The sequence below is a fragment of the Hylobates moloch genome, unplaced genomic scaffold (genome assembly GCF_009828535.3).
Source record: "Hylobates moloch isolate HMO894 unplaced genomic scaffold, HMol_V3 SCAFFOLD_2, whole genome shotgun sequence".
NCBI classification, from domain to species: domain Eukaryota; kingdom Metazoa; phylum Chordata; class Mammalia; order Primates; family Hylobatidae; genus Hylobates; species Hylobates moloch.
Window position 1 is genome coordinate 174,286,862 of NW_026652277.1, and position 13,691 is coordinate 174,300,552.

The 13,691-nt window shown below is 50.6% G+C and overlaps 1 protein-coding gene across 4 annotated transcripts in view; it reads right to left on the minus strand.

Annotated features, from left to right (window-relative positions):
* RPS6KA2 (ribosomal protein S6 kinase A2) overlaps positions 1–13,691 on the minus strand; it is a 456,813-nt gene that overhangs the window by 42,073 nt on the left and 401,049 nt on the right. For all 4 annotated transcript variants that reach the window (XM_032162339.2, XM_032162347.2, XM_032162329.2 and 1 more), the window contains 2 exons: positions 12,765–12,829; positions 2,970–3,072 (listed from right to left, as the gene is read on the minus strand). In XM_032162339.2, the coding sequence (XP_032018230.1) occupies positions 2,970–3,072; positions 12,765–12,829 (168 nt within the window). The remainder of the gene's footprint in view (positions 1–2,969; positions 3,073–12,764; positions 12,830–13,691) is intronic.

The following is a 13,691-nucleotide window of genomic DNA, read 5'->3' on the forward strand; positions in this document are numbered from 1 at the left end:
TCTGCCTGATCGGTTTTAAATCTTAGATTGGCATCTCCAGCTAAGCAGCATGCTCCAGTGGGCAGCCAATATGTGATCAGGGAATAGAAACCAGCTTGAGCACTGGCTGAAGTTTCAGAAGAGACTGAAAGCCTAACTACAAGAAATTCCCACTGCGCGTCCAGGATCCGCTGCTTCAGAGTCACATTTCTACAGCTGCTCCTTCACCCAGCCATGTACTCAGCTCACATGCTTAGAAAATCCTACTCTCCTATACAAATCAGAATGAGTTTAATGTGTCTTTAGCCCTTCAATTACTACCTACCTCAAAGGCAAACTGTGGTGTGATGAAGTGAAACTGATTGGAGAACTGGAAACACTAAGGAATAAAAAAGCCAATTCTGAATAGCACTGGAGTGCATTGTATCTAATTATGTTTTCCTTTGGCTATTATTAAAATACAATGGAATTCTCCAAATGCTCAAAAAAAGCTTCTGGTTCCACTGGCCAACTAGGTTGGGGTTTAAATTCTTCACGGATAAGATAAAAGGCATGTCCATGTGAATATTAGAATTGACTGTATTAACATTTTCTTACCAAGCAGCACAAACATAGACTTTCTTTCCACATTTTAAACACACAGCCCCACATGTTGGCACCTCACGAGGACGTGTGCGCATTCTGTTAGGGACCTTATGGTCCTTGTGGACTCAGGGACAACAATCTCGTGGTCAGACCTAATTGCCTCCGAGCTCCTTTCACATTCAGGCCAACAATAGGTGGAGAAATACCGTGACTTGCTTGGGTGACCTGTGGGCAGAGCCAGGATGGAATCCCCAAATCCTTCCCCATCTTTCCAAACTCAGAAACTGAAAAGATATCCTGTTCTGTGAACTGGGTTAATTTTGTCAATGGGAAGGACTAACCCCAACACACAAATACTTTCTAAGGAAGCTGAGAATGGGGTGAGGTGAAAATCCCACAGTCACTTACTGGAGAGAGCAGACCCAGAAGTGTTCTCCAAGGCAGCCTCATTACATCATGAATCAGTGATGAACCAAAGCTATAATGATAGTTTTAATTGTACCTGGGGACTGCAGGACGACCCAAAAGAAGTAACTGAGCAGTCGGTGGCATGACTCCCTAGTTTACAGTGCACAGAATCAGCTTTCTTCCTGTTCTTGGTACCAATGTGGCCTGGGTCAGGAGCTGGCCTAGGCCCATCAAAAGTCCCACTAAAAGCCCCACAACCCTCCCTATCTGCACAAGCTCACACCCTCCTCAATGTGTTCATCTGGGTATGGGAAACAGGGATTTCACCAACAGCCTGAATCTGGAGGAACAAAGTGGATTCTCTAACTTCATCTACTTGACATTTTGTGGTTGACCATCTATTTGTTTCCTGATTATCTTTTAAAAAATAAGAAAATTTCAGATTCAAAAGCAGTGAGAAAAAATACAGTGAATCCCTGTAGATCCAAGACGCAGCCTGGCCAACCACCAGCTCCCTGGACTTGTCCCGCTTATGTCTACAGAAGGAGCTTGTGGATGGTTTTGTACATAACCAGCATACTGTTAGTGTTATGGACTGAATTATGTCCTTCCCAAATTCAAATGTTAAGGCCCTACCCCCAAGTGTAACTGTATTTGGAGACAGGGCCTTGATATGGTTTGGCTCTGTGTCCCCACCCAAATCTCAGGCTCTGTGTCCCTACCCAAATCTCATCTTGTAGCCCCCATAATTCCCACGTGTTGTGGGAGGGACCTGGTGGGAGATGACTGAATCATGGGGGCAGGTCTTTCCTGTGCTGTTCTCATGACGGTCAATGAGTCTCATGAGATCTGAGAGTTTTGAAAATGGGAGTTCCCCTGCACAAGCTCTCTCTTTGCCTGCTGCCATCCATGTAAGATGGGGCTTGCTCCTACTTGCCTTCCGCCATGCTTGTGAGGCTTCCTCAGCCATGTGGAACTGTAAATTCATTAAACTTCTTTCTTTTGTAAATTGCCCAGTCTCACGTATGTCTTTATCAGCAGCATGAAAAGAGACTAATACAGGCCTTTAAGAGAATAATTGAAGTTAAATGAGGATAAAAGTGTGGGGCCCTAATCCAAGAGGACTAGTGTCCTTATAAGAAGACAGAGAGACACCAGAGCTCAATCTTGCTGTCTTTGCACACAGAGAAGAAAGGCCACGTGGGGACACAGCAAGAACGCAGCCGTCTGCAAGTCAAGGCGAGAGCCCTCACCAGGAACCAACCCTGTCGGTACCTTGAACTTGGACTTCCAGCCTCCAGACTGTGAGAAAATAAATGACAGTTGTTTAAACCACCCAGTCTGTAGTATTTTGTTATGACAGCCCTATCAGACCAGGATAATTACCATATATAAAAAAGCAAACTTTAATTCATTAATATCCCAAAAAGATAACTTTTAAAGGGAGCTGACCAGTTCTGATGAAATTTGCTAGACCCCAAGAGTAATTTCAGACACACCAGGAGACCAAATTTATGCATCCAATTGCTATGCTGTTTAGCAGCCGATACAACTTTTCAAATGGGTTTCTGTTTTTTGCATGAATAATATCTATAGCTCACAAATCTACAGACATAACTGACCGCCTTCCCTCTCCGTAAATGCACTTTAATTGAAAGGGGGATTTTAACTGCCTCCAGTTTCTTTTCTTGCTGTTGCTGTGTGTCTCTCTGACACAGGAAGTAATTGGACCGGTGACTTGGAATAAGAGAATCCATAGGACACCTTCATCATTTCCAAGGTGGAGGTTATGTAGGGAACAACAGAGAATTGGGGCTATCACTTAAACCTTTATCACTGAGCAGAGAAAACAACAACAACAAAAAACCCAAACAGAATGGACAGTTATTTTCCATGAAAAGAATTCTTAAGCATGTGAATCTCTTGTTCCTAGATATCTGTCCCTAAGGGGTGAGGTGGGAGAAGCCACCGATAGAGGGAACCACTGTGGCACACACCTGTGGGCGTCCGTGCTGTGAACTCGGGGTCGAAGTGGAAGGTGTCCTCAGGCCTGCCCACTGCTGGTTTGAATGGTGGCTTGATCTCCTTCCGGTACAGCGTCTATTAATACAACGAAAGCAAGACAGGGCGCTGAGGATGCACAGACATTGCCACAGAACACTGCGGACAGAGAAGGACGTTCTTATCACAGACTGCATTGGCCTTGTGGATTACAAGGGATTTCTAAATACTCTGAAATATAGATGACATAAAATATATTAATATGTGTAGTATTATAGATAATATGGCATATATAATAACTATGTATTATAGAAAGATATAGAAAAGGCATAGCTTGAGGTATGAGGGTTTGGGGACATGCTAAGTGTTCTTCATTTTAGGGCAATATTTTTCTAGCTTCTTCTTGGTAGTAGAATCTTCTTTTCCTAGTAAAATCATACAGGACAGCCACCACTTGCCCCTACTGGGGACGGCAGTGAAGAGGCCATGTGGCTCTCTCCTCCCTGCCCTGGGACTTTGGGGCCAGCATCATGGAACTTCAGCTCTGCGGGACACTGCAAAAACCGCCAACCCAGAGCCACCCCACGGTGCTCTCTTACCAGTGTCTTAGGGCCTGTGCTCTGGGGGCCTTGGCACCTCTGCCAGAAACCTGCCTTGGGTGTCAGAATGAGGGCGCCCAGGCTCCTTGACAGGAGTATGCCTGCATCTGCAGAGAACCAGCCCTTCCCAGGGCCCCCTCTGGGCCCAAACTTATTTCCCCAACAGGACCTTGGACAGAAGGCACAGAAAGTCCACAGCCCTCTGTGCTCTGGTCTCAGAGCTGCCTGCCTGACAATGCTTTCCACAGCTGAGATGTGCTGTTTTCAATCCTCTAGGGCAACAACGCATTCTGTTGGGAATTCAATGTAAAGAAAGAACACACAGGTATCTGGAACCTGTCGTGGTCCTCAGGCGGGTGATGGTGCAGGTGGTGCTTAGACGGAGGGAGCTGGGGGAGCCCAGTGCTGAGAGAAGTGTGGAGGGGGAGGGCCACTGGAGGGAGGGCTGGGGCCTGAGGCCTGACCGGAAGGCTGAGGGACCTCCAGGCAGATTCAGTAGAGGATGCTGGGTTTAGTCAAATCACCCTGATGACGGAAGGCACGGGCCATGCCAGTGTGCTGAGGGGGAGGGGGATGGGGAGGGGGATAAGAGAGAGGGAGAGAGATGGGGAGAAAAGGGGAGAGGGAGAGAGAGATGGGGAGAGAGGGGGAGAGACAGAAGGGGGGCGGGAGAAAGAGATGGAGGGGGGGGGGGGAGAGATGGGGGAGGGGGAGGGGAGGGGGTAAGAAAGAGAGAGCGCATGCTAGCTCTATCCAGCACAGAGCCAAACCTCCTACTTTTATTATGAGGAGGAATTTATTTACACAAGATATTTCTGTTAAAAAAATAAAATAAAATACAAAACTGGTTGTCACGTATTAATTCTAGTGTGAAGTGTTTCCCTCTGGAAAGCATGGGCCCACATGGCCCCTCTAGCTCCTCTCCGCCACGCCAGCTCTTCCTCCATCGTCCCGGGGACCCATCTTGCCCAACCCTGCCCTGCCCCGCCACAGCCTCTGATAAAACCATCCCCAGAGCCTGGTGCCCAGTGCTTCTTCATGGAGGGGTTTTGCCCCCACTGGGACATTTGGCAGTGCCCAAAGACATTGCTGGCTGCCACACCTGTGCGACCGCTGCAGGCTCCCAGGGGGTGGAGACCAGGGTGTGCAGAACCCAGCCACCCATAGCAGCCCCACCACACAGCATCGTGCAGGTGCCACCCAGGCTGAAGGTGGGAGACCCTGGCCCTGCCTGCTTCCTTCTCTCTCCCTCACCCTTCCTGCCTTGTTTCTGCTCCAACTCTCGAAAGTGTAACGTCAATCAGTTTCTTCAAGAAGGAGGACTGGATGTTGAGGTGACTGGCCACTGTCCTTGGAACCCCTTCCCCTCCCCATGGAACCGCCGGTGTGGCAGGGCTGCAGGCTCTGCCTGGCTTCCTGCAGGCCACATCCTTCTCCCTCCTCGTCCACCGATGGGGCAGGCACCACAGCCTCGCTTCACAGCTGTCCAGGAAAGCACAGGCTCTATCTCTGCCCACCCTGACTCGGGAGGCTCACATCCAGAGGCTGTCACCTTCCTGCCTTCTGGGTCAGATTCACAGCCCAGCACTGGTACTGCTGTGACCTCCTCTGGGCTGAGGCCATCCCACTCCTGTAATACAAAGTATCTGCTGCTAAGTCAGGTACCGGTTCCCTCCATCCCAGGACACTGCGCCTGGTGGCTGGGCTCAGACCTCCCCTGTGCTCTGCCCCATCTGTGCCTAGCCCAGTGCTGGGAGTCACCCGGGATGCCCAGTGAGGAGGTCCTAAGCCCAGGTGGTCCCGTAGCACTTTTGCACCACACAAATGGCTCCTCCTCAGACGGCGGCAGGAGGAAGCCTGCCTCTGCTTTCCCCGTGTTTCCACCCCTCGGCTGTGAGCCCAGGCTTTCGGCTCACAGACCCCAACAAGACCAGAGGGAGGCATGCGTGTGAGAGCGGACGGAGCGCTTGCTGAGGGCCAGGGCCTTCCTTCTGTGCCACAGGAGCCTTCAGGTAACTGTCCACCCTGTAACATGGGTGCGTGTGCCAACTGCGGCTCTGAACACAGCCTGTTCATTGGGGCCTCCAGACCACCATGCCCCATCTGCTGGAGGCTGCTGCGTTTTCACTCTGGTCTGGGCCAGGCAGTGAGGTTCTGTGCGGGCCGCCTAGGGCTAACTGGAGCCGGTCACTCTGGCCATTTGGATGGCTTCCTCAAGGCTTGCTGCAATCTTAAAGGCCAGTCAATGTCTTCCTGATGCTGCGTAAACATTTGGAAGGTGCTAATATGTGTTATTACTATGTATGCTTTTTCTTTCCATGTGCAAACCTAAGAACGGGTTTGAGGCTTTGGGGGAGAAGTCATCCCACCTCTTACTTTGTATGGAAACCACTGTAGGCAGGGTTGAGAGTGAAACAGCAGCAGCATCTCACCTGGGATTCTGAGCTTAACAAGACAGACACTAGCAATTCTGCCCTGGATCCCCCCTTTCTGAGATTCTGGGACAATTCATGCCAAAACCGACAGAGAGAAAATGCAGTCTCATGATCAAATTTGCCAGGCACATTTAAAATCATCTCATTTGGGCTGGGCGCGGTGGCTCACGCTTGTAATCCCAGCACTTTGGGAGGCCGAGGCGGGCCGATCACGAGGTCAGGAGATTGAGACCACGGTGAAACCCCGTCTCTACTAAAAATACAAAAAAATTAGCCGGGCGTGGTGGCGGGCGCCTGTAGTCCCAGCTACTCGGAGAGGCTGAGGCAGGAGAATGGCGTGAACCCGGGAGGCGGAGCTTGCAGTGAGCCGAGATTGCGCCACTGCACTCCAGCCTGGGTGACAGAGCGAGACTCCGTCTCAAAAAAAAAAAAAAATAAATAAATAAATAAAATAAAATCATCTCATTTGTCCCAGGATGTGAGAATGGCAATGTGGCCACAGTGCTGAAACGAATTTCACTGGAAACAAGCGCACGTGAGGAAGCCCGGAGCAGGCCCGTCAGGATTCTATTTATACTAAAGACCTTCAGCGAAGTGAGAAGAGGACAGAGACAGCAACAGAAAACGAGGACTGGATGACATAGGAAACACATGCTAGTGTGGGGTCTCAGACCCTAACATCTGCCTTCTGCAGACAGTTTTGGCTTCAGGCATTTTGGAATTAATACGCTCCAATAAGGCAAAGGGCACATTTATAGATTATTCCTAAAATAATAATGAAAAAATATGCAGACCAGAGAGTACACAGGATGGAAAGCGCCGCAGAAAGAATGTAAACGATTTTCAAAGCGTCACGATGGGTGTGACAGGTCAGTGGCTCATGGAGCGGGACTGTGCCTGCAGTTTACCCGGCTGTAGGTGGGTCCAACAGAAGAAGCACCTGGACTTAAAAGCTGCTAAACCAAAGGGTGATGATTCATTGCACAGAGTCCTTGCTGGGTTCCCTGAAGGGGGAGTGCCCCTGGTGTATATAATGTAGGAATAAAAGGACAGAAATCTCGCTGCTGGCAATGGGAGCAACAGCTGCATGGAGACACCTGTGCTGTGAGGCCCTGACCTGCAGCCTACAGCTTCCAAACCCCCAAACCACTCTCTGCGCCATACTGCAAATACTCCACTTGTGGGCAAGAAGACCAGAGTGGCCTGAAGACCCGGAACCCACCCTCTGCTCCCGCCAGGACACACAACAGCCAAGTTCAGGGCACACCCCACGCGCTGCCAGATCACCGAGCGACCTTGAGCTTCTCATTGTCCTGTGCCTCAGTCTCCTCTACAAGTTTCTCCCATCTCACAGCATAACAGCTAATGATGTGCTTGGAAGGGTTTCAAACTGTACAAAGAACATAAACATGAGTCACTAGTACTGATGATGAATAACGAATAACAGTAATAATAAGAGTCAGTGCAATACTAAGGGTCTAGGCCCTGGACAGAGTTCCAGAAACAAAGATGTCCCTCTCCCTGGTGACTGTGTGTCTCCAGCATCATCATTCACCGGCTGTAAAAATATTTGCAGTCCTCTGGGTCCCCCTGCAAGGGACGCCAGGCTGGGCTGGGAGCCGTCCTCGGACTGGCTTGTGCTGTCTGCAGTGATGAACTTTTACGAAGCTTTTTTTGGGTTTGTGCTAATTCTGTGTTCTCAGCATGCTTCAGCCATGGGGGAAAAACCAACACAGCTTCCATCTGCTGGACTCCGCCGTATCCTCTGCAGAGGTTTGTAGTCGATCATTAGCTCGTGGCTTCTCACTCAGCTCGTCAAGCAGAGCTGGCCTTCAGAAGGAATGGCTCCCGTGCAGACGTTCACTTGCTCATCTCTGAAGCTAAGTTAAAAGGCAGCAGCCCACACCTCCACCGTCCCCACACTTGCTGTCAGCAGATGGGTCCTACTCCAGCAGGCCACTGAAGACCCTGGGGACAGCAGCGGGATGACAGGTGTTTATGTAAAAAAAAATAAAAAAATAAAAAGATCTGCTGGCAGTATCAGGTCACAGACAGCAGCAGAAAGCAAAATATATATCCTAATATTTTCCCAGCTGGATCCTGAGGCAAGCCATTGGGTGAAGTACCCAGGCAGAAATCTAGTGGTTAGGAAATGTCTTCTCATTCATCATTAAGGAGTGTCTGCATTGCAGAGGGAATGGCTTTTGGTGTTAACAGTTCTCGCAAATGAGGCTGAACTGTGGTTTTCAGTTACCTGAGCCGCTGAAAAGTAGAATGGGCACATCTGGACAAATACATCACGGAGTAAAATTACCTCTTAAATAAATACCTTTAAACATCTTGCATTTTAGCCCCTGCTTTCTGAAGAATGGGTTGATGGCTTGCCTGGATGTGTTACTGGGGTTTGAGGTTAGCCATGAAGACACATGGGCTGCTACTGGGGCCGCAGACACAGGAGAACACACAGGCAAACTCGACTCATGAGAGAGGATCAGCTGAGATGGGGTGACCACTGGACTCATCCTAGCAAGATCTTGACAGCTTCTAAGACCATCGTGGAGCGGGACTGTGCCTGCAGTTTACATGGTGTCCTGAACACGGTGTCTTCATGCCCACACATCTTTACTGGAAGCATCCTTCTTCTCCTCCTTCTGCCCCTCTGCTGGTGAATTCCACTCGCCCTCTTTCAGGCATCATTTCTCTCTCTTTCTGCTGGCCACTTTCACTGTGCATCACCTCTTCCATCGGTGGATGATGGCATTATGGGACAGCAGACTCCTCAGTCTGTGAGCAGCTGGAGGACGGGGCTCTGCCTTCCAACTGTTACGTCATGGATATGGACACTTTGCTGATGCACCACCAGGGTGAGCACCAAGCGTTATTTATCAAATGCATGAATTAATGCAAAAGCGGCATTTCTGAGCTCCTCTGCCACTCATGGGCTGTGTGGATTCAGGGCGCTGGGCACTCCTCTAGCACTGCTGCCTGCCTTCCTCTGGCAAGTACAGACATGAAGTAAACACGCCTGGTTCTGATCAATCATAAGGACCTCTCTCAAAACGAAAACAAGGCCAAAATAAAATCAAATTGAGTGCTAAGAGCAACAAAAGGAACTTCTCAGCCCTGATTCTAGTCTGATTGCTTTGAAATGACGCAGAAATGCCACCTTCTTGGGCTGTGTTTGCTCTCCAACCACAGACAGACCACAGCACCCTGAGCAGAGGCGCTATGTAGAGAAGGCTCTTATCACCACAGGAAAAAGGCGGCTTCTGCTCAGAGCTCGCCGGACCTCAGCATTCTGGAATGCACATTAATCTAATTTGTCATAGTTTTCCAAATCCATCGTATTGTTAAAATTCCAGGCATCTCACGAGGTTGTCTTAGTAAGTGCGTAAGCCCTTCTGGACCATGCACACTTCGGAGTGGCTCCACTCTTGGCTGAGTGCTCTGTGTTGGACTGTGTCACCTGGGGGTTCGGTGTGGAGAGACTTCTCTTTCCTCCAGGCTGCAGCCCCCAGGGTCTCCCATCCCAGGATGCTGCCCTGCCCACCTGCAGCTCCCCCTCCCAGCCCAGCAATCCCGGTTCTCCATTCTCCCAGGCAAGGTCTTTGGAGGAAGGACTAGAGTGTGAGAGCGAGGAAATGGAGGGGGCAAGTCTCCCTCGACAGCTGTGACTCCTGTCTTGGGAGTCTCACTCATTCATTCACTGATTCACTCACTGACTTAGTTACTGACTCATTCACTCACTTATTCGCTGACTCACTGACTCATTCACTTATTCACTTGCTCATTCACTCATTCCCTCACTCATTCCCTCACTCCCTCATTCACTCACTCCCTCACTCATTCACTCACTCCCTCACTCATTCCTCACTCATTCACTCACTCCCTCACTCATTCACTCACTCCCTCACTCGTTGACTCACTCATTAACTCACTCGCTCACTCCTTTCCTGATTCACTCACTCACTCATTCATTCACTCCTCATTCATTCACTCACTAACTCACTCATTCACTCACTCATTAACTCATTCACTCACTCACTCCCTTACTTATTCACTCACTAATTCATTCACTCACTCACTCATTCACTCCCTCATTCACTCCCTCCTTCCCTCACTTATTCATTCACTCACTCACTGATTCGTTCACTCACTCACTCATTCATTCACTCACTCACTAGGGATTCATAAAGTGCCTCCTTTGAGCCAGGCCCTGTTTTAGAGCTGTGGGATACACCTCTAAGCCACAGATTCCTGATCTTGCAGCTTACATTCTAGTGGCAGGAGACAGAAAATAATAATAAACATCAGAAATACATGGTATTATGAGGCGAGTCAGAAAGTGATAAGGGATACGAAAACAGAGCAAGGCCGGGGGCTGGGGTGCTGGGAGAGGAGCTGCAGTTTGGAAGAGCCACAGGACAGGTCTCATAAGATGACACTGAATGGCAGACTGGAAGGGGGAGACCAGTGAGCCCTTGGGGGACTTGGGCAGGAGGGGCCCTGGAAGCCAGACCAGCTGGAGCCAGTGCTGGGGGGGAACCTGTTCCATAGAAGCACGGGAAGGAGGCTCCGCGAGGATGGGAGGGGTGAGGTGTGGCTGTCCCGACCATTTTCCTGTGCTTCTCCATCTGTCCCCAGCTGCATCCTCCTTGTCAGCACAGTGTCCTCCTGTGACACGTGCAGACCCATCTGTCCACCGCCTTTCTCTGCCAAGTCATCACAAGACCCACGGGTGCAGGACTTTGTTCCATCTATGGCTCTATCCCCAGCCCTGGAAAGTGCCTGAGACTGGGACGCCCAGCAGAAAGGGCTGGAGAAATGGAGAAGCAGATCATACGGAGAGGAGCTGTGTGGTCCCATCTTGACCACTGGCAGGTGGGGGAAGGGATGCCACATGCTGTGACCCCTTGAGGGGCAGGCATCTGGGTTCCAGGCACGGTGCTGTGCTAACCATCCTCAGGCTAACACCCAGGTCCATTCTCCATGAAACAGGCTTGTCTGAGATCTAAACGCCATGTAAGGTGAAGTCTCCATAGAAAATACATTCCAACGCAGGGTCGACTAACAGTGACCTTAGGTGCCCATCTGTGAGGTGAGCACAGCCTGAGGTTCTGATAAGCTTAAATTTTCAGGAAAGCTAAGTAAGAGACTCCAAAGGGAGGCCTTGGTTTTCATTTCTTGGAGGTCCTGGTTGGGAGGCACAGATGTCCTGAAACTTTACACTCTTCTCTCTAATCTTACTTTTGAAAAGAAGTCTAATCTTATAAAAGTTCCTTAATCAGAACTGTAAAACTAGGTTTTAAAAAGTTATCACTCTTCCCCAGTTTGAGTGCTGTGCTGGGGCTCAGGCTGAAGGAAGAGGAGAGCCGGCTGGTTTTACCCAGCACTGGTGTTAACACATTCCCAGAGGAGAGGTCTGGGGCTGCAGGTGGGGCCCACCTCTTAATGAAATGTGTGGAGGCCCCAGACTCCATGAGGACATAAAGAAGACAGAGGCCCGGCGCAGTGGCTCACACCTATAATCCCAGCACTTTGGGAGGCCAAGGCGGGCGGATCACGAGGTCAGGAGATCGAGATCATCCTGGCTAACATGGTGAAACCCTGTCTCTACTAAAAATATAAAAAAATTAGCTGGGCATGGTGGTGGGCGCCTGTAGTCCCAGCTACTCGGGAGGCTGAGGCAGGAGAATGGCGTGAATCTGGGAGGCGGAGCTTGCAGTGAGCGGAGATCGCGCCACTGCACTCCAGCCTGGGTGACAGAGCGAGACTCCATCTCGAAAAAACAAAAAAAAAAAAAACAGGAACGCGAAAGCAGATAATAGACTCTACACTGTAGAGGGCATTTAAATCTTAAAAAGTATTCCATTAAAATCCTGTGAGGTTAACTTGTTAGGTCAGGAAAAGAAAATCTCAACACAGTTGTTTTTGTGTTAACCTAAAGGAAAGAACTAAAAGCAACTGATAGGAAAGGAGGCATTGCCTTCCTCAGATGTAAAGAACAGCCTCCGCGTTTTAGCCGTGAGAATTCCCTGCACGGGGGACGCGTCAGACCCTGACTGCTTCACCATTTGGAGTTGGCGTCTTGGCAGACATAGACAACTGACACTTGTAGCTTGGTGAAAAGTGAGATACAAGAACTTCTTAGACAATGTCCAGCCTGGCCCAGAGAACTGGAAACGGAGGCTTCACCAGTAACTCCACTAACAGAAGCTCCAGTTTATTCTAACAACTCGGCACTGTTTTTTTTTTTTTTTTTAATGTGACTTCCATGTGGGCCTCAGCCTGACTCACGATGGAAAATGCAGTATCGAATCTGGGCCTGCCCATAGCCCCAGAACTAAAGGGTCCTGGATGAGCAGCTCGTTGGGACTTTTGTCTGTTCAGCCCTTGAGGTTAGAAGACAATCACTCCAGAGCAATCGGGAATGTGCGGGGCTCGGGGAGGCTGGGGAGTGGGTGCAGGGAGGACAGAAGCCTCGACTATGATGGGCAGAGGAGAGTAGAAGGAGGAAAGCTGAGGGGACTTCAGGCCTCGCACTGGAGGGAGGGGCACTCATGTGTCTGTGCCTCCCAAGTTGCCAGCCTGCTCAGCAGGGTCCTGGGAGCTCCCTGCCTGCTGGTGGCATGTCTACATTCACCTCCGACCTACTTGTGACCCGGACACTGAGGACCCTTTGCACCAAGCCGCTATGTTCCCTCCACCCACTCCTGTGTCACGCGTATGCAGGTGGGGACTGCGACATGCAACTTACATTCCAGTCTATGGTCACAAAGAAGGGATGGCGCTTAATTTCCTCCACTCCGTCAGTGCCAGCACCTGTCACAACAACACAGAAATGATCATCAGAACAAATCCAAGACGGGGTTCTATGACAGTTTCCGATGCAGCAGTGTGGGGGGTGGGGGTGTGCTGAGGTGGCGCCGTGGGAAGGAGCCCAGAGGCTGCTTACTCCTGCCCAAGGCACCTGCGCACCTGCCCATGCCCCCAGCTCAGACAGCCACAACTCAGCCCCGAGGGCTTGAGAGGCAGAGGGGGCCTGGGGTTGGGGTGGGCAAAAGAGGTGGTAAAGAGAGGCATGGGACAGGCCAGCCAGGTGCTGTCTGCTGCATGTGAGGGCTGCCTAGCACCCCACTGTCACGCCCAGGAGCTTGAGGTGCCTGTGAGTGTGAGCACCAGGTGGGCCTCCCAGGAGGCTGGAGGGGAAGCTGCAGAGCAGAGTGCCTGGCAAAGCTGCCGCAGTTAACCCGGGAGGGAAGAATTCTAGGAAATGAAGAGGGGTTGACAGGACTGAGTCCCGGAGGAAGCCAGAGCCCAGCCGCCTGCCCATACCTGGCCACCCCTGAGCCTGCTCAGACAGGTGACTGTTTTTACCTGGAGGCTGCTTACAAATATCTCTGCTATGTTCCGTTATTTCTACCTAACTTCCTGCCTTCCTTTGTTGCCGTACAATCCTAAGGCCGTGGGGCAGAAAGGAGGGAGGGAGGAGTGGGCGGAGCACTGGGGGCCCTTTTGGGGAGCATGATTCTCTAACGGTGGATACATGTCTACTCATCTGCCAGAAATCACCACTGTCCCCCCAGAATGAGCCCAGTGTGGACAACGCCTTTAGTCAGTAGCTCAGCTCACCGACTGCAGAAGCGCGCCCATTCATGCAGGCACTGCTGTTCGGGAAAGCTGT